This window comes from Corvus moneduloides, chromosome 3 (genome assembly GCF_009650955.1).
Source record: "Corvus moneduloides isolate bCorMon1 chromosome 3, bCorMon1.pri, whole genome shotgun sequence".
Classification (NCBI taxonomy): Eukaryota; Metazoa; Chordata; class Aves; order Passeriformes; family Corvidae; genus Corvus; species Corvus moneduloides.
The window spans coordinates 99,963,055-99,983,031 of NC_045478.1; the positions used below are offsets into that span (position 1 = coordinate 99,963,055).

Below are 19,977 nucleotides of genomic sequence, written 5' to 3' on the forward strand. Positions count from 1 at the left end.
AAAGACTTTTTTTTAAATAAATGCTTGAAAGGATGCCTCCTCTCTGAGGAGTTAGCAGAAAATAAAAGGCAGATTTATATGTCTAATCTATGCAAATATCTACTCTAGAGGGCATCACAAAGACTGCTTTATATCAGACAGTATGCAGATCCCAGGTGCTTTAAATATGCCAAAAGCATGCGCAGCATCTCCATCTGCGATGGCAGCTCACTGAGAACAGCTGGATGACTAAAGAGGTTGTCTAAGTAGCCTTCCATGAAAAATGCTTTTTGCTAATGTGCCAATCCCCATACTCCCACCCAAATTACTCCTGCTGTAACTGCCGTTGAGTCTGAAGAGGGATTTTTGTGGTTGTTGTTTGGTTGGTTTTTTTAATTCTGTTTATCACAAATTCTTCTAGAAATTTTCCAATTGTAGCAATAATAACATGGTGAAAACTCCTACTGACACCTTAAGGAATTATCATGATGTTTTAATTAATCTGTGGAAATGGAAAACGTGTGGGACTGGGCACCAGTAGAATGTCATGACCAGCGGCCAGGGAGATGCTGTAGTCACTGAGATTTTGGGAGAGACAGGATTAAGAGCAGGGAATATATACAGATGAGAGCCTCAACTCAAGAGAAAAGAAACAGAGTAGAAAGAGTAGGGAAATAAGAGGGTAGGAAATAACTCTCCTAGGAGAAGGCTTAATGCCAAGAGTACAATGCTATTGCACTGCAACTAAGGCATAGCAATAATATTTATGTCATGGCCACTACCAGAAAGAAAAGACAGGCACTTTACAACTGGTGTCTGCTTTCTGTATGCTTCCCTGGGACATCCTTGGGAAGCATCCATCACAGGTCAGGAAACATGACTGCCCTGAGTAGCCCCTGCATTTGCATTCAAAACCACAAATTGAACAAGACTGACAATGTCCTGCAGGTGCTTCCTACCCTGTCCCAGTGATTAACTTCATCCAAAGAGGAAAAAAAACCACACCACTAATACCTTCATCTTTAGGCAAGTGTCAGTTTTGTAGCAAAGAAGGAAAGAACTGCAAGCCAGAGTCAGATCTGACCTACTAAAACAATTAATGTGCTCCCCAGAGTACTCTTTGCCTCATCTTTTCTTGCAGGTCTCAGAGGTTGGCTTCAAAGAGCTTAAGAGCTAAATAAACTGCTTTGACAGCCTTGTCTTTTCATTTTCTTTACCACAGGCCGTCTCTCATATTATCAGAAACACCTCTCAAAATTAGCTACAGGCATCCCACAAGAAGACATGGCAAAACTTGTGTTTATATGACAGGTGCCTGCAGCTCCACAGGTCCTCAATAACCAGTTACATGGTCAGCACCCATCCACAATTTGGAATTATGAGGTCATTTGGGCATAAACTGAAATACAAGGCATGCCTTCTAAACATAAACACCCTCCTTTATTGCAAGGGTGACTGAACACCCTAGATTTCCCAGAGTAGGTGTGGAATGTCTCCCTCCATGAATATATTCCATACCAAATGGGAAGTGGTCCTACAGCAATCTCCTCTAGTTGACCTTGCTCTGAGCAGACAATCTCCAGAGATACCTTCCAACCTCAACCATTCTGCAACTGCTGCTTGCTTTTCACTGCAGTAAATCACCTGACCCTCCCACACTCTGACACCCTGTGAGAGCCAGCAGTGACTCCTCACTACACTGCCATTCCACTCCTCTCCCAGCACATCACATGTGGGCAGGTTTCCACCGAGTCTGTCCAGCACTGTCGGACACAGTGCTCGGGGCAGTGTTACTCACCTGTACTTCTGCCTCCTTCTGACACTTGGCTTGTCAATACAGGAGGTTACCAGAGAAACCACAAAGAGCTCCTGACCACTACCAACACCTGCAGGCAGTTAAAATCCAGGGGCCTGGAGGCATAATTAGCATTTCCTACTTCCAGCAGTAATGGTAAGATGTAAAGGAGTTATAATTTTGTAGATACTGTCCTATTGGTAACAGGCTTTTTCCTGTTGGTCCCAGCCACCAAACACAAAATGGTTCACATACTGTTTTGAAGAGTCAGATGATCTTTCAAATAAAATTATTAAGGAACACCACCTCAGAGCCAGTGACCAACACCCTAAGTAATGCTCCTCTCAACCAACAAAGCCTGAAAGACTTGGACCATTTTCCCTTTTTGCGATGACAGTATGTGAGGCACAGGAGGTTGCAGTCACTGGGAACAGGAAGGAGTATTCAATTTGGCGACAAATTTCTCAAAATCAGCTATCAAGTCTATAATCCTACAGATCAGAGGCAGAGTAAACCAGCTCAGCAAACCAACTCCCTAGTTTTTGAATACTTGTGCATTATGTCAGTGTTTGCTGAAGCATTCTCAGAAGACTTCATCATCTTCAAGGAATATTAATCAACCCTGGAAACCCTCGAGTCTACAATTAACTAAAAGCTTAGGCTGAGAGATGGGTTTCACCTCCAGCTCCAAACACAGCCAGGCAAGCTCAGGGCTGGAGATGTTTCCACTTAGAGAAGGTTACAGAGGTGACAGGTTCACTGCTGGCTGTACTGTCATCACCTCTGCAGCTTTGGCCTTTGGTGATGGTTGCGTTTTGGGGTTGGGTTTGTTTGTGGTGGTTCTGCAGCCTCCCAGAAGGGGATGAAGTGTCTCATCACAAGTTCTGCATTTCAGACAGATTTGTCATTTGTACCTAAATATAAGTCAAATACATAGGCACTGAGTGGGTGAGTCCAGTGCCTACCTCAACATCACATGTAATCGTATCACGATCAAGTCTAATCCTAGAAGCAGGCAGTGTCAAAAAAAGCCAAATGTTTAATCAGTTTACCAAGAGCAAACAAAGCCAAAAAACCCCCTTACAGGCCCACATCCATCTGTCCATCTAATCAGGTTTTAAACTAAGCCTTTCTCAGCCATTTGTTTCAAAAGAATCCTCCATGTCCCCACCATTGCTTCAAACACGAATCTACCTATGGCACAGTTGAAGGCTTGCTGCCATCACACCATCTACAGTGCAGCAATTCCACTCCGCGAAACAAACAAACAAATCTATAAACAGGCTATTCTATATCTGAAATCCTCTAGGAAACTGCTGCCTTTGCTACACACATTTAAAGAAACATAAAAGGCACTTATAAGACTCTGCAGCTTATGTTATCAATCACTTCAGAAAGAAAAACAATTCAGCAGCCACTCCAATAGAGAGTGCTGTGAAGTTCAATTGTCACTGAAATGCTTTGTTATTACCAACCTGGGCAGAATGAGCAAATATACCTCTGCAGGTGAGCTATGAATGAGCAATCAGCACTGCAGGCTGCAGCTTGAAGAGATAATAGCATCCAAGTAGCTACAATGCTTCCTTGCACACAACTAGGCCAGGACTGGGCTGACAAATTGAGCAACAACATTTCAGACATTCCGTCTGCACATTAAAATAATTCTGAAGGAAAAGGTACTGAGGCTTCCCTCTCCCAGCACGTGCAAAGCAGGAACACACAGATACAGACAAGCATCAGTATTTGGTCTGTTCTCAGAGAAACTGAGGTTTTATGATGTTTTTATCCCACTCTTTGGCAAGAATTCAGCATACACAGTAGTCAAAGGGTGGCTTGACAGCTGCCATTTCAAGAAACAACTTTTTCACATCCTACCAACGTCAACTCTCCAGTTCAGTGTCAAAGAAAGATCCTTTAAAATACACAATCTGCAATATAAAAAATGCTTCATGTCTTGCACGCCTTCTAGAACTAAGGCCACTCTTTCTCCACTATTTATATTTCTTTCCTTAGTTATTATGACCATGTGCTGAATTCCAGGTTTTCAGCAACAGCACGTTTTTTTCAGTGGCAAAGTTTCTGCCACGCTGAAGCCTTCACCCACTTATTCCAGGCTTTACCTTTAGTTGTGCTGATACAACTTTGCTCTAGACTAGATAAATGAAATAATTTTGGTTAAAAAGAAAACAATTCCACCCCTTTTAAAGTGAGGTGGGCTTTTTTCTCCTCACTCCCTTTTTTGTATTATTAAATTTCAATATAGCACAGATGTGCAAAAACCACACAGTGATGTGGTTTACAAAAATAGCCCCTGAAAACAGTTGTATTGTTACACAGAGCTCTGAATAAAAGAGTAATTCCCACTGAAGTTGTTTGCAAAGGTACACTCTGATCATAATTAAAACACTAATGCCCTCTTAACAGTTTTAATCTTTTTGTGAAGCATAAGGGAAAATCAGGAGTGGGATGAGCAAAACTTGGGGAAAAAAATGCCAAAGTTCACTTTCACCAAAGCACACGTAGGCTTAAGAATAATAAACTAAAACTCTATATAGAGGTCCTTTGTCTGTGGCTTCCTTTTCATCAGTAGAAAGTTACAGAAGAAAAAGCATGGTCCTTTTTAAATTTATGTCAGATTTTCAAACATACAACTATTACTCCCATTTTTTCCCTGCAGTTGGTCATGCACATTCAGTGGGACAACTTTTTTTTCCCCTCTTCCCAAGCAGACATAATCAAATGGTGACTTCTCCCACTTTTTCCCATTTGGGCAATCATCAGGAAAGGAAATAACCAGAGGACACCTGAGCAAATACTGAATGCCAGAAAGAGAGCAACTGTTTCTCTCAGTGGCTCTATCACAGACCCATTCTCTCCCAGCTCTGTTGCAATAGTGCGAACAGAGGGAAGCACGTACCTTGTTACCTCCTGCTGCAGTCGGGAAACACTGGGCACATAGAACATAACCCCAAAGAAAAGCAAAGGCTCATTGGCAAATTTGTCCAGCTGCTTCTTCAGAGGCTTTTCCAGTTCAACCCAGCGGTCTTGCTGGCTCTTGCTGAGAAACCAAAGGCCGAAGTAGTGAGTCTAGATAAAGAAACAAATTAGTGTCAGTTTACCTTTGCCAGCTAGATCACTCACACAATGTCACAAATGCAAGAAAGAACAGATGGCATTGTGTACAATTTTCCATATGCAAAATCAGAGTAATTTCTTTTTTACTGCCCTTTTTTGTAGGACAATTTTGAAGACGATGACAAAATATTGCAATATACTTCATGGAGCACTATCTGCCTCCTACCATCTCTCCCAAATGCATATTGAAGAGCTCTACCTGACATTGTGGCACAGGTGACATAAATGATTTACAGAAAGTGTCTGAGTCTTTGTCTTCCTAAGGGACACCTGTGCTTTGTGAACAGACAGCAAACACTAAGTCTGAATTAAAGTGCAAAGGCTTCATGAGACTCTGGATCAGGAGCACCGCACGCAAAGGACAAGGACTCTTCCAACTACAAAAAATAAAGAATGCAAACCCACATGCATGTGTCAAAATATATTGACCAATAGTAGAACCGTTTACCCAACACAGAACATGTTTACTTTTCTATTTTTTAATGCACTCACAACATTTTATGACAGACAAGTATACACTTAGAATGTGCATATCACATACAAGTTGTTTGCTCTAGGCTCTACAGAAATACCAGGTTGGAAACCTCAGCTGTTTCCTGCCCATGGCTGTAGTAGCCACCATATGAGCCACATGGGACTGCTGCTGGTGAAGAGGAATCAAGACAGAACAGTGCTCAGAACTATAGCTTCAAATACTACAAGCTGGCACTAAAGCAGAAGGAATAGTGAACCCAACATGAAGGATTTTATTGAAAAACACTTAAACATCAAGTACTATGACTACAGATCTGAAGAAAAAGTGAAAAACGTTGTAACAGACAAATTGCAGATGTTAAACTTTGCAAAATCCACCATGAACAGTCTGTTTCATGCTGGTAAGGAGGTTTCTATAAAAACCATTGCACACACCATGACTTAGCACACAATGACATAAGGACAAGTAATACAACACCAAAAATTTTAAATGTTTACAAACGGCAACAAACCAGCAGGGGAAACACTGCTCCAACTGCTTTATAGCTGAGGGCATGCAAGAGACAATCATGCAAAACTCTGAATGCAAGCACAGGTGTGCTTACTTTAGGGCCTCATTACGTACATATTTTCAACTTTGGACAACGTCCAGACTAGCATTTAACTAAGGTGATAACTAATTCAGCTTGATTCCTCAATTAAGCCTGACAAACAGCTTGAGCACTGCTCAGTCTGGTACAGTGAAGCAAACTTGTCCTTTTGTAGTATTTCCTCCTAGAAATTAGAGATATCTTCAATAAATAAATAAATCAATCTATCTAGGGCACAAATAAATCAAGAAGTCAGCATCTCCCACAGGATAAACTTCAAACAAAACTAACCTCATACATGTTCCCTGATATATGTCTACTCTCCCTTTGTAGTCGGCAGTGGATAAAAAATTCTTTCTGATGAGCTCAACCATGGTAGTAATTAGATTAAAATGAAGGTGGGAGGGACAGTGGAGGCAGCAGAGAAAAGGAATTATTGTGAAGGCAGAAAAAACCAGTGATTTTACCACCTCTTAAGGGAAACTCTAACACAGTTGAAAATCACTGCAGGGCAGCTCATCCTCAGCAAGAAACAGCACAGAGATGCAAAAACAGGGCTTCCATATTACTTGAAAAAGTAAACATTCACAACAGCTAGAACCCAAATTCAAAGTGTGAAGTACTTGTAAAACATCTAGCAACTAGGAAAATTCAGACTCTGAAGTCTAGAAGAGTTATTCAAGGAATTCAGGTATTGCAATTAAACAGCTCAAATGAGCACAGTCCCTTCCCTTTGAGTGGGGGCTGGGGGACAACACAAGTTTAGATTTGCTACAGTAGAAAGACTCTTCAAGCACCGAATCCAGAATCAATTCCAAGGAACAAGAAGTAAATGAAATGCATGGTCGAAACCTCTAGACTACAGGCAGTACAGTGGAGCAAACACGGCAGCATGCATTTTGCACAACTAAAAGACAACTGTTTTCCTGGAAAGCAGCCTGGAGAGGATCAAGCTACTGCAGATGAAGCACAGGAACTGACTGCAGAGCAGAGCTCATGTCACAAATTCAGGCACTTTGGAGAGACAACCCATAGAGTTATCTGAACATCAGCACCCTGTCACCAGCAACTTTACTTCTTGAAAATATCAGTGTTTTTTAAGAACCCACAGTGAAGGACTTCTGTAGCTACTACTGTGAATGCCTGAAGAGACTCTCCCCCTTAGGAACATCAGTAATCCCCAAAAGGAATGGAGGAACGTGGGACTGGAACAGCTGGACCATCAAGTTCAGCATGCTATGAGCAGTCATTTGGCTCTCCAGGTGGCCTTACAGAATGCGAGTCATGCCATGCTCTCCAGTCCACAAAGCACCCCAAAAATAAGTTGAGGGAATAAAAAAATGGGATCTTCTATCTGTAAGCAGCTGATTGAAAACTAGGTTGATTCCAAAAGCTGGTCTGTTTGTCCATCTGTACAAAGTGAACCACTGACTTTGCTCCAATTTCCATGGAATCAGTATCTACACCTACAGCTGTCAGGCTCTGAAGTAACACATATTACTCTCAAAGTTTTAAAATTTGTCTTATCTACCATGCATGACTTCACACTTGGTAGAAGGAAACTGGTTTACACTCCTCCAGGAGCTGTGGTCCTCTGATAAAGCAGCAAACAAGAACTAGAGCACTTCTGTGCCCCAATGAAAAGGTGATTCTCAAAATAAGGTGAGTCAGAACACTGGACATACAAAAACTGCACTGGGAAGTCTTAAAATAGATGACATTATAGCTGCCATTTCAGGAGGCAAAGTATTTGTTTTGGATTTGGCCTTAGCTATACTCGCAAGTGCAGAACTACCCCTGCCTTTACGTTGGGCCAAACAAGTAGAATTGTCAACTAGAGGAGATGACAGAAAACTACTAAACCACCAAATGTCATTCTAAAAGATTCATCAAGCACAGCTTAGTGCTTATTAAGGCACCTGGTTAAGCAGCCCAACTAAATAGAAATCCTTGAGAAAGAGACGGAGTTCCAGCTTCTCCAGGCAAAAAACCATTAAGCCCTGCTGTCCCAGGGCACTTGAACAGAGGGGAAGGTGCCATTTACAGCAGCCAATTATTCACTGCAGGCCTTTTGTCCAAGCACTGCCTAAACCCCACCCCTCAGCTTTGCTGGCAAGACAAGCCAAACCAAGCCACGCTTTGAGGCAAACTGGCTGTAGAACCCCAGGTTTCAGCTGTGCCTTAAGAGAAAGGGGCACCTTCTGAGGCACAAAAGTAAAGGTCAGAATGGCAGCAAAGGGCCACCTCTGCACAGTGATCAGCATCTGCCTGTGGTGCTCAGCTCACCATCCTCCTGCTTTGGTTTGGGGCTTATAGGATCACAGTGATGGACATACCATTATGAAATCTAGCTCACAAGAATAATTTTGGTTGGAAAGAACCTTCTTGCCCTCTCCTCCACTTACAATACATCAGAACATACCACCTTTAAACATTTTAACATTTTAGAAAGTGAATGAAAAATAACAAAAAGGAGAAGGAAACATGAAGACTCACAACAGATTTGTACTTAGTTCACTTAGTCTGGAAATAGAATGGAAAAATGCCATTATACTGGGGAAAAAAATCCTTTTTATAATCTGTGCACATATATATAAGATTATAAAATTACATTTTTGACCTTGTCTTTCCTCTCCCTTCCTCCCCTCTTCTCATCTTTTTACATAATGCTGGCCTAAGAGCTCACTTTATTGGAACCGGTAACTGTTCCAGTGGAAGACCTGATGCTTTGTCAAGAGCTTTGCTGAAAAGGATAAATACAGATTTTACAGTAGTTACTGTAAAATGGCTCCACTTTCTACTGACCTATTCCTGAACCCTGACTCAGTCAGGCAGGGAGTTGCATTCCCCAGAGATCAAATAGAAATATGCATAATCCATTAGATACTGTTTTTCAGTCATGTGTGGTATGATTGACGGTCCTTCGCAACGAGGCATAATCTCAAACAGTTTTGCATTTTAGCAGGAAGGGTTTGGGCAGTTTTTTGTTTATTTCTAAGAAATTGCATTGAGTGAGATATGGATGCATTCCTAACTCGAAGGTAGAAGTTGTGGTACACCTGGGATTTATTTGAACGTAAGACTAAACTGAGGTATTACCTGAGACTGCATGGAGGAGACAAACAGGAGTTTAGCACTGCTTTGTTAGCATGGGATTTAATGAAGGCTGGCTTTGTTAGCATGGGATTTAAGGTTGTCTTATTCTTACTTGTACATCACAGTTTGCAAATCAGGACTTCTAAGAAAAGGCATATTCCAGCTGAAGTTTTTGCTGCACTCAGGGAATTTTAAAAGTTTCTCTCCAATATGAATGCTTGCAAGGATTTTTTGCCTCAGTATACTTAACAGGCTTCTCTACTCAGCTATCCAATTGCACAAATCCTGTAGAAATCTGAGCTTTGTGAAAATATTTTTGACCCTTCTGCAGAATTTGTCTGGACAGCAAGTTCAAAAACTATGGTAAACCTAGAGAGGAGAGGGGATGGTCATCAAATTACTTCATCATCCTTACAAACTGTGGCAGGAAGAGTACAGGGGCAGAAGAAGAATTTAATTTGGGGTCTGAAAGACAGAACAGCACCGGACACCTCCAAGCCTACTAGCCCTAATTATTCCGCATCCAAGGAGCAAAGGAGGATACAGGGAGACCCTCTCAGAGTTGAAAGAGGTAGGTAATTCTCTCCTAAAAAAAACCCCAAACCACCCACTTCTGTCAAAAAATGCTGTACTGTCGAAATCTGAACTTTACAAAACCAGTGCAACATTGCCAAAACCTTGTTAAGAAAAAAAAGCAGGGAGGGTGATGAAAGAAGGGGAATGTGTTCCAACAACATCAAAGCATTCTCTTCTATGTTGTTAAAATATTTTTTATCTTGAAACACAAACTTTTTGTGCTGACATTTCTTTTTGCATGACAGAAATAATTTTGAAAATGAAAAAAACCCAAAGCAATAGAAAACCTCCATGAAACTGAACACTGACCAAAACAGCTTCCTCTGCTACTCTACTGTCTAATTTCATTTCTCTGGAAAATTTTGAAACTTCAGGCTTTGTTCCAAAGTGGAACAAAACATGTTCTGAAATCACAAAATGCTTTGTGGAAAAGAACACTAACCCACTGACAGAGCTATTGTTTGCAAATGCAGGTGGACCTCCAGAGACAATCAGGAGGCCCCAGACTTCTGCTGCACCAACTAGATAAGCCTACAAGGAACATGAGGAGAATCACTTCATTCATTTCGCTGCTTTCTCCATTGGAAGGAAAGAGAGAGTTAGGTTCTTCCCTAAGGACACCCTAGGGCATCACCAGCAGAAAGGAAAAAGAAGGGAAAAACTATTTACTGATAAATCTTGATCTCTAGAAGTAAAGCAGGAGGGGGGAAGGGGAAACGATTTTACTGAAATTCATATTTAAAAAAAGAAAAAGCAAAAAAACACCCAAGTATGAAAATATGCAATATTCTCTCTTCCCTGTTCCTGCCTGCACATTCCCCAGCCTATTCTGCATACACAGAGTTAGATTCTTCTCCCATTCTTTATTATTATGGATGGATAAAAAAGAATTTTTGTTTAGTTTTCATCTGTTGTAGTTATTTGTATGCTACCTTCCAGTTGCCCCCACCACCAAGGCCATGGACCTTGCATAAGACACTGCAAGATTTTTCATTTCCCAGCTGTGCTTACAGAAAGTATCAGCCAGGACAGCCAGATTATAACATAGCAACTTCCAGGCAATAGTTTTCCACTTATGATTTGGAAAAGTCTTGAAGCATGTAGGATACACACAGGGAGCCCACAGAAGGTAAGAAAAGTCAGTCAGTTCATTTGAGCCATGCACATTGGAGAGGTATTTCTAAAAAGGATTCAACACTTAAACACTAAAGTCTACAGCAAGAAGTAGAAAATAAAGGATTTCTATCTTGAATAAAGGCTGGTTTCATCAGCCTTTCCAGAAGCATTGGAAATGTAAAAGAAGCCTTTCAGGATTCCAGATGTGAAATATTAAACAAAACAAAAGGAAGAAAAACTCACCATCCTCCAACTGTTACTACTAAAGCACAACTGTTAGTTGTAACTGCTAATAACATCACTTGCCTACTTCAGTTTTATAGTAACAGGAGTATTTATGTGGAGGTGGATGTTTAAAAGCCAGTGGTCTCCTTCCCACCGGCATAACTCAGCCATCAGGGCTGGTGAACCCGGGGTTACATTCAGAAAAAAGTTACTCTAACTTGTCCTTTGGCATCCCAGCTCAAAAAGTAACACTTGCAGCTTTCTAAGAAAAGAAACTTCATGTTACAAAGAGCTCTCAAAGCTATGATGGATGAGCAACAGCCCAAAGCCCTGAGTGCCGTTCCGCCGTCAGTTTTCATGCAATCAGAGTATGTTTGTCCAAGCTCCAGCTGCTGATCATATCTGGCCAGCCCTGAGAACAACATGACTCAAACGCACAGACTGCCTGAGCTAAAAATGTGTCCAATTATCCAGTGACAGATGGTCTTTCCCGGACTACCCTTACCTCGCGTAATTCCAGCCTCTGAGCGACAGCTTCCAGGCACTCCTGCCCCGTGCTCTCCACGGACAGGGTGCACTCGATCACGTTGCTGTCCAGCAGACGGATCCTGGTCACAAAGCAGTTCTTGCTCAGGACGTTGTAGCGCCTGGTCCGCCGCAGTTTCAGCCCGAAAGGCATGGCTGAAGGCCTGCAGGGTCGCCCCCTCCCCGGGCTCTCCCCAGAGCTATCAGCACACTTGTCGATTCGCCTCGAAGGCTTCTTCAGCTGGCACTACTCTCCTCCAAAAGTGGAGGTAGCTGTCCATTCCTGGGGCAAGCTCCAAGGGATTCCTGCAAAATACATACACGTAAGTAGACTGAAGTGTGAAACAAGATGTTCCTAAAGTTCAGTGGGAAAGAAAAAAGTTTAGGAGTCACATTTAAAACCATAAAATAAACACCTCCACATGAAGGATTGCCATTACTACATATTACTACACAGTCCAAATGAACATCTTATACAACAAATCTTCCAAAATACTGTTTTGGCACTGAATTTAAAGCACGGATTTAATTGCAAAGCCGTTCTTTGAGAAGCTCAGAACAAACAGCAACTCTACAGGGCACTCATCCAGAGGTGCTAACTCTCCCACCATTACCCCCACCACAGGGGTCTATAACATAATCTTCAAGTTTTCATGCCCTCAGGCCAGCTTTGAAAACTAGTTTAAAAAGCTAAGGAATAGAGGCATTGAAAAGAGGTGCGATCTTGAAAGAAGAAAGGCTGGCTGTAGTCAGCAGGAAATGCAGGCACTCAGCACCTCTGAAAAAATCAAACCGAAAATATGCATGTGAAAAGCAAGAAGCATCTGAGCCATTTCAGAGGAGCCTCCTCTGAGGCAATCCCTCGCATTTTGCTGGCTTCCAACTCCAAAGCGATGCTGCGTTTCACCCTTTTAGGTGGAATGAGTAACTGCAGGAACGCGGCTGTCAGAGACCGGGGCAACACCGAGGGGGAGGAAGAGAACACATATTCTAGATACTGTTTCTAACTAGTACTCCTAAAATTTATCAGGGACATACGCAACTGCTGAGCCAAAACACAACGTAGACAGAAGAACTAGAGATACAGAAATAATGAGGAAGAATAATTGAAGAAGTTATGATCCTCACCTGCAAGAACCACTTCTTTTAAAGCAAAACAAACCAAAAAAGTTTAGTTAAGAGCAGGTTCAAGCTAAACCAAAACAAAGCATTTGCACTGACATAACCAGCTCTAAAATGCCACTGTCCATGTGCTGAGAGGAATGAAGTAAATAGCAAATTACTTGCTAGCAAGTCTTCCTGGTTTTGTTTGAATATTCTGGAGCAAAAAATGGAAGAACACTAATGGCGGCATTTAAGAGTCCATTTCTCTTAACCAATAGGACTGCAAACGAAAAACTAGATCCCATTTCCTTACTTCTTAAGAGAAGCAAGGGGAGGCACTGCCAGCAGAGTATGCATCATTTGAATACATCAGCTGAGTGTGACATTTCAAACAGATAGTACATTGCCCACACATACCCCTTGGCACAGAACTGCATGAATCAGTTATTTTCACTTTTTACTGGATGTAGTTGCTATGGGGATTACTAAAAGCTACCTGACTGACTACAGTGGTTATCATTACATTAGAAAAATAACTCACATTTTTCATGAAGTGTATTTTCCAAAGCCAGTATAACTTGCCATTTATTAGGGAGTTAGAGCAACACAAAAAAAAAAAAAAAATCAAATCAAAAAAACCCCACACAAACAGAAAACCACTGGTTAGGTGTGTGACTAGCCTGGTAGTCTACCAGCATCATCAGAGAAAAGCCTAGAGACTGAGAAGGAGCACTGCTACTTGACTGAAATGCAAACAAACCTATCAAATTAGCTGCTGTGGTTTAATCTCCCATTTTTAGCTTTCATGGGTACAGACATAATGTATTATTTTCACTTAATTGATGAGAAATCTGTCATACCTTGCATGGCTGTAACATCAGAAGCCATCAAAGCCATAGAAATACATCCTCACAAACAACCTGATGAGGCAGGGACATGTTACCCGTGACTCCCAGAAAAGGAACTGAAACATGAAACAAACATCCACCAGCTTGTCCAGCATCGATCAGGACAATGGCTGAAGACCTCGTACCAAACCATGCAGGACGGGTTACTGCTTTAACCCCTGGCCAACTACTTGCCAACTGCCCTGCTGACCAACCTATCTGAAACTACAGCCTGAATGTGAAAAGTGGGAAGAATGGAAGGAAATTACAGAGAGGGAAGGGTGTGGAGGACTACATCTTATCAAGAACAGTATTTTTGTTCAGTCTCTGGCTTTGCAGATTATTTTAAGTTGGACACAGAGTTTTAGCTAGCCAATTCAATTTCAAGAAAGACTTTTATCTTTCATTACTGTTAGTTGCACACATTTCCTTGCAGAGCATGAGCCATTCTCTGTGCAGTAATTGTAGAGTTAGCAGTACTCTAAGGATGAAATCAATGTTAGTTAAAAAACCCCAAGTGTTTAGCTTTGCTGTCCAGGCACACTGAACACTGCAGCTACAGCTGGACAAGCCATTCCAGAAGGTGTGTGTGCAAACATGCTATTCTGGAATTAACGCATCAGCTCCTGTATACCAGACCTGACAACATGGATTGGACATTAATTGCTCTAAGTTATACTGTACACTCAGGTAAACAAGGCCAGTATTTCCCCTGCTTTTCAAAAGCAGTAAAGTAACATGAGTTTTCCCTTAATTCTGTGAGTGCAATCAGCCAGCACCATTTTCTCAAGGTGCAGATGTACAAACGGGTTAATGGATGCACTTCGTGTAATACAGATGGGATTACTATTTCATTTAACTTAAATATATATATGAATGCCCAATGACATCTCTCTCACATGAAAGATCACACTTAAAGTAGTTTTCAGTTAAAGAATTAATTGGGATGGCAAAGCTGGAAACACTTAAAAACAGCTCAGATTTGCCCAGCTTGTAAAAACTATTAATTCTCAGATCAATTCAGGTATCTAAGTTTTCTGTTTACACATATTCTGGATGTCTGACCAACTTCTTACTGGGTTTTCTGGTAAGATTACTGAATAAGATCTCACAGACCAGTCACAGGTACCTAAAGGTAAACTAGGTTCTTCAATGTTTGCATCATCTTAAAAGCATCAGGAGCATTCATTTTTACTCATGGTTATTTTGTAGATGACTGAAAAAAAGATGCCATTGAGAGACAGAAATGATTTGGTGTTCCAAATGAAGGATTATTCCATTACAGGATCTCCCTTCCCAATTTAAAGGTTGCCTGGGAGAAGCAATGTCTCTAACAAAGTCATCCCAACTGCGCAGGCATTCACAACATTCCCCTCCTCAAACTCACACTTAAAACAAAACCAAATCAGTGAAACTAATGCAAGCCTATAAACAGCTTATCAGATAACCATGAACTTGTTCTAATTTTAACAAAGGATTTTTGTTAAGAGTATTTCAGGTGTGAAAAACATTTTAAAAGTGACGTTTTCCATTAAGTATTTATTTTTCCGAAGAGAAATTACACTGGGCTCCTTAAAAACTTTGGGTACTTTTTTCTTTTTTGTGTATCAATCGCTCTTTGCAAATTAAGCTCATTCTAAGTATGCTGAATTAAACAACGTCCTTAGAGCATAAGCTTTGGAATTTAAACATTCTGCTAAGTGGAAATTCCTTATGTTTAAAGTACATACTCTGTAGGCCTACAACACGCACACAAAACCTTAAAGTCCTTCAACCATTTCTCAGAAAACAGCTACTGAAAAAAGAAGTATCCTAAATGCAGTTTCATCAGTATGAAGACAAAGAGATCTTTGTGGATTCTTGGTAAAATTTTATATTCTCCTACTTCATCAGACCAAGAAAAAACTGAACAATGAGCCAGTCCCTTTGCTATCACAGATATTGGAATCAGACTTTTTATGGTATTTACTTGAAAAAGCCATATGGATAAAGTCAGTGACTGTGGAATGGGGAAGACCATAAGTAAGAAAACAGAATAAAGAATGAAACAAATTTGATACAGAATAAAACTAAACCATTAATCCACGATCTCATGCCAAGCACAACACAAGTCCTCCTAACAGCCTTCACTACCAAACAGCTTAAAGGGCCTGATGTAAACCACTTATGTCTCAGCCCAAGACACTCTTACCTATCCGCTTTCTCTACATGTGACTGAAGAGAAACATCTCGGTTTGTCCGGAAGCCTTACCAGCACACTCTGTGCAAAGGCAGGAGACACAGAGGTATGGATCCCTCCAACAGTATTTGATTCCTCCATAGAACCACTGCATCTTGCAAGGGGCGAGAGAAGGAGTCACTGATCATTCTTGCAAAAAATCCTTCTCTGCAGAGAAGGGGCTTCAAGAGGTACCATTCCACCCCCTCCCCCCCCCCCCCCAACCACAGAACTTGTTGTTCACACATCCAAAAGCAGGAAAAAAAAGGCATAACTCATACAACCAAGAACATCTTGCAAGCACAATGCTGGGGACCAAACAAACACCTTCAAGATGACACAGCTATAATGGTTTAGGGAGGAAAAAGCTAATCCCTTAGTGCTACCTATTAGTAACATTAGTAACCACCCTTCTTCACTGGCCAGTCCTGCATGAAGAATTAGGTCAGATTCACAATGTGATACACAGCATAGAATTGCTTCTGGTTTTTAAGAAAACTTTGTTAGTTTCTGCATAGAATTGAAACTCTCCCTATAGATCTAAACTACCTGATGCAGATAAAAAATTGTGCTTTTCCAAAACCGTAATTTTCTTGGGGTTTTTTTTTTTTTTTTGTTTGTTTTTTAATGAGACATTACAGTGAAACCAGGTCAAACCACTACTACACAAAAAGCAAATGAATGAATATTTCACCCGTTTTCCAAACCTAAAAGCAAAAGAAGCCAGAAATACAAAAATTCTTCCTTAGCTCTCCCAAAGTCAGCTGGGGCTGGCCAGACTCCTGTTTGTCAGTAGTTTTAAAAGACAGACTGAAGGGATCAAGTGAAGCCAAGATGCTGGGTGTTTCATGCAGACGAGGCCGTATGGCAGAAGCTGCTTTGTGAGGTGAAGGGCACTGCTCCAGTCACTGGGCATTCTCAAATTTATTTGAGGGCCAGGAGAGAAGAAAAGCTTATAAATAATTAAGGCCAATATAACTCTCAGGACACTTCCAGGTATGTGACTCTCTCCTCTGTTACAGACAACAGGTACAGACTGTGCTACATTCAAAGGAGCATAAAAAAAGAATACATAGCATCTGATACGAAATGCACTTAAAGCAGAATGCTTTCCTTCACTTCATTTGCTTTTGTACGTAATTTCTGAAACTCCAGGAAGAAAGCAATTATGTCAAACTGCAGCCTGTATTTACCAACAGCACCTGGCAGCCCTCCAGCATTCCTGGCACTGCAGGAGCAGCAGCACACCTAACAGAAGTATGTAACCCTGGGCTGGGCTGAGACCGCAGCATGGAATGGCAGCTGCAAGTGGTGTGCTGGCCTGCAGTTTTAGGGAAGAGTAAAAATAACAGTGCACGGGAGACGAGGTCTGACACAGTCCATCTCCACCTAGCTGTGTCTAGAGGAAGAGATCTCTCTCTGTGAAACAGCTTTCTCTCCCTTGAGTGCTCTCATGGGAGTGTTTCATGCAGGTAGAGCACAGCAAGGAGCATTTCTGTGCCTAACAAGGTGCCTGTATCCCACCTAGTTATGGGTGGAAGTCCTATAAAGCCTGATAAACTCTCAGGAGTCAAATTCATCCCTGGACAGATGAAAGGGGGTTTTAACCCTTACATAATACCAAGTTGTCTGCCCCAAGGCCACTGTCTTCAACTACTTGTTTATACAGTCCCTGGCAAGACACAGGCCTCATCCTCAGGCATTGAAATCTCCTTAAAAATTCTTGCAGGCAGGAATTTAAACATTCCCCTAATCCAAACAGTAATAAAACTATTAACACTCTCACCTCTACATTCTGGAAAAGGAGTCAAATTACAATTCCATTTAATTTTTGTAACTATTACAATATTCTAGACAGAACTTTTAGAGTCTCTTAAGCATCTAGAGATGGCATACCTGTGCACACGAACGGATGCCAAGGCTTCCCCAGGACATTGAACTCAGAACACAACTGCTACTGTTACTACTACTGTGAGTCATCGGACAACAATATGAGGCAGCCAAAGATCAAAAAACCATCTCAGTTAGCATTTCTACTTTCCCAATCCAATCACAGCTTTCCCTTTCCAGGAAAGCTTGCGTTCTACATCAGATCCACCTCTGTTGTAACAGATCTTTTTTGATCTAAGTTGTTTTGTGTTTTCACTGTATCTAATTTGGGTCAGTTTCTGGTTTCAGTAGTCCAAATAAAACATCTAGAGAGGTTTAAATGAAGTCAAATTAACAACTTCAATTCAAACCAGTTAGAATTCAGCCCTTTCCTCTCCTTTGTGGCAGTACCCATGACAGTACATACTCAGAGACTCTCAAGAACACAGAGATTAGTATGCACAGCCCTTGTTATTCCATCCTCCTCTCCCCTGCTAAAGTACCACACTTTTTGTGCGAACACACCTTTCTTGTGCATCCACAGAACTATGCAGTTTTGTGGGTACAAATCTGTCAGGCAGCACCTAAGTCCTCTTCTGTGTCAAGGTCCACAGGCACCTAGTATTTCTATAGGTTCTAGTAAGTGTGTGACCAACGAAGTTTCCATCGAAGAGAAGATGTGAACTTCCCAACCTGCAAATTAGCACCTTATTCATTACTTCCTTACTTATCATTCCAGAACACCCGCAGCAATCCAACAGCTCTTACCAAGGCAACTACTGATGGAGGACTCCTTTTGAGGTAGTCTAAGCATTCCAGTTAGGAGTAACATCTGCATAAAGTGACATACCTACATGATGCTTGCATTGCCATTGTGATCAGATTTAACCCACATAATATCAGCAACGAAGGTGGAGTTACCACTCACCTTGCAGAACTTTGTGTTCTAAAGTTAAAAAAAATCAAATAAAACCCTCATAATACTCACCAAACCAAAATGCCAGACTCCAGTACTTTTCCCTTCCAAATAGGAAATGCTGCCTGTCCATGTCCATGCAGCAGCTCCACCTCTCTGTCCTGGCAGGGTTTAGGTCTGCAGGGTACAGCAGTTAACCATTTACAACCCTCTCACACCTTGGCTGTGTTACTGCAAGACCTCAGATTAGACACAGCCAAAAGTGCCTGGATGGCACCTGTCCAAGGATGCAGTTTTGCACCTGAGGCAATCTCATTTAAGAGCTCACTTCTGCCAGGAATGGGTGAGAGGTCCTGATCTCTTTCCCCTCCCTTAATTCCAGAGCACATTACAACTTGTCTTGTGCCAGCTCTGAAAATCTGCTGGAACATCCTCCTGGTTTAGCCCCTTCACCTCCCTAACTTAGTAAGAGAATATGATCCTTTTCAGCTGGGTTAGTGAGTTTAGATAGCTCACGGCACAGCCCAGAGTGACTAGCTCATCTGGCAGAGGGAAGAAAAGAACCACACAGCTCAGAGAAGGAAAAATAAGAGTGATTCTGCCTTAATTGACAGCAGTTGGTCGGGTCAGGAGAGCAGTTCGTGAAATCACAGCCCAAGGAAGGCTCCTGGTCTCAGCAGGCAAAGGAACTCCCCAGAACATGTTCCCATTATTCTTCTATTGCAAAGCTATGTTGGAATAAAAATTGCTTTATTGGAAATAGCCACTTGATTCAAATTGCACTAATTTTTTTTGTTCCCCCCTCCAAAATAAAACATTCTGTAATTGAATGTCTATAAGAGGAGTTAATATTGCAACCTCTATATGAGTTATGTTTTCTGCATGGGACAAGCCATTCAGAAGAGGAGAAGCAAGACCAAGACCAGCATTCTGGTACTTTGAGAAATCTTTCTTTTAGACCTGGTACAACATCTGGTCTCTAAGTGCCACCCTTCAGAAAAGGCACAAGGTCCTGCAGCCTAAATTTTCACTAAACACTTCCTAGCAATCAAAGATTAGGAAAGCCTAACCATTATTGTAAGGGTCAACTATTTAAAATCCATTATAACCAAGTGACTTAAAAATCTCTGAGAACATTTGACAGGATTCTTCACCTTTTGTCCCTACTTTACCCCTACTGGCTACAATCAGTAGCAACACAGTATTGGTGCCATTTACTTTTTCCTTGTAGTTAGTCACCTTTCTAAAGGTTTTCAACTCCTTCAGACTTGCTGGAGCTAAGGTGATTTTTAAGAGATTATGTTTCCTGCTAAATGTGATTGATGGGCATGCAAAAACATTACAAAAACTATGAATGATACTCTTAGTAAAAACCACAGAAAAACTCACAGCATGTTTCATTATTCTCTCATGTTACAAAGAAAGACATGAGTAAAACTAAGAAGTTCTAAACACAGGACAACATGAAGAGC

The 19,977-nt window shown here is 41.4% G+C and overlaps 1 protein-coding gene across 2 annotated transcripts in view; it reads right to left on the bottom strand.

Annotated features, from left to right (window-relative positions):
• PTPN14 (protein tyrosine phosphatase non-receptor type 14) overlaps window positions 1-19,977 on the bottom strand; it is a 111,752-nt gene that overhangs the window by 60,713 nt on the left and 31,062 nt on the right. For both annotated transcript variants that reach the window (XM_032102977.1, XM_032102978.1), the window contains exons 2-3: window positions 11,492-11,817; window positions 4,692-4,861 (exon numbers count right to left, since the gene is read on the bottom strand). In XM_032102977.1, coding sequence (XP_031958868.1) covers window positions 4,692-4,861; window positions 11,492-11,665 — 344 coding nt within the window. In that variant the 5' untranslated portion in view covers window positions 11,666-11,817. The remainder of the gene's footprint in view (window positions 1-4,691; window positions 4,862-11,491; window positions 11,818-19,977) is intronic.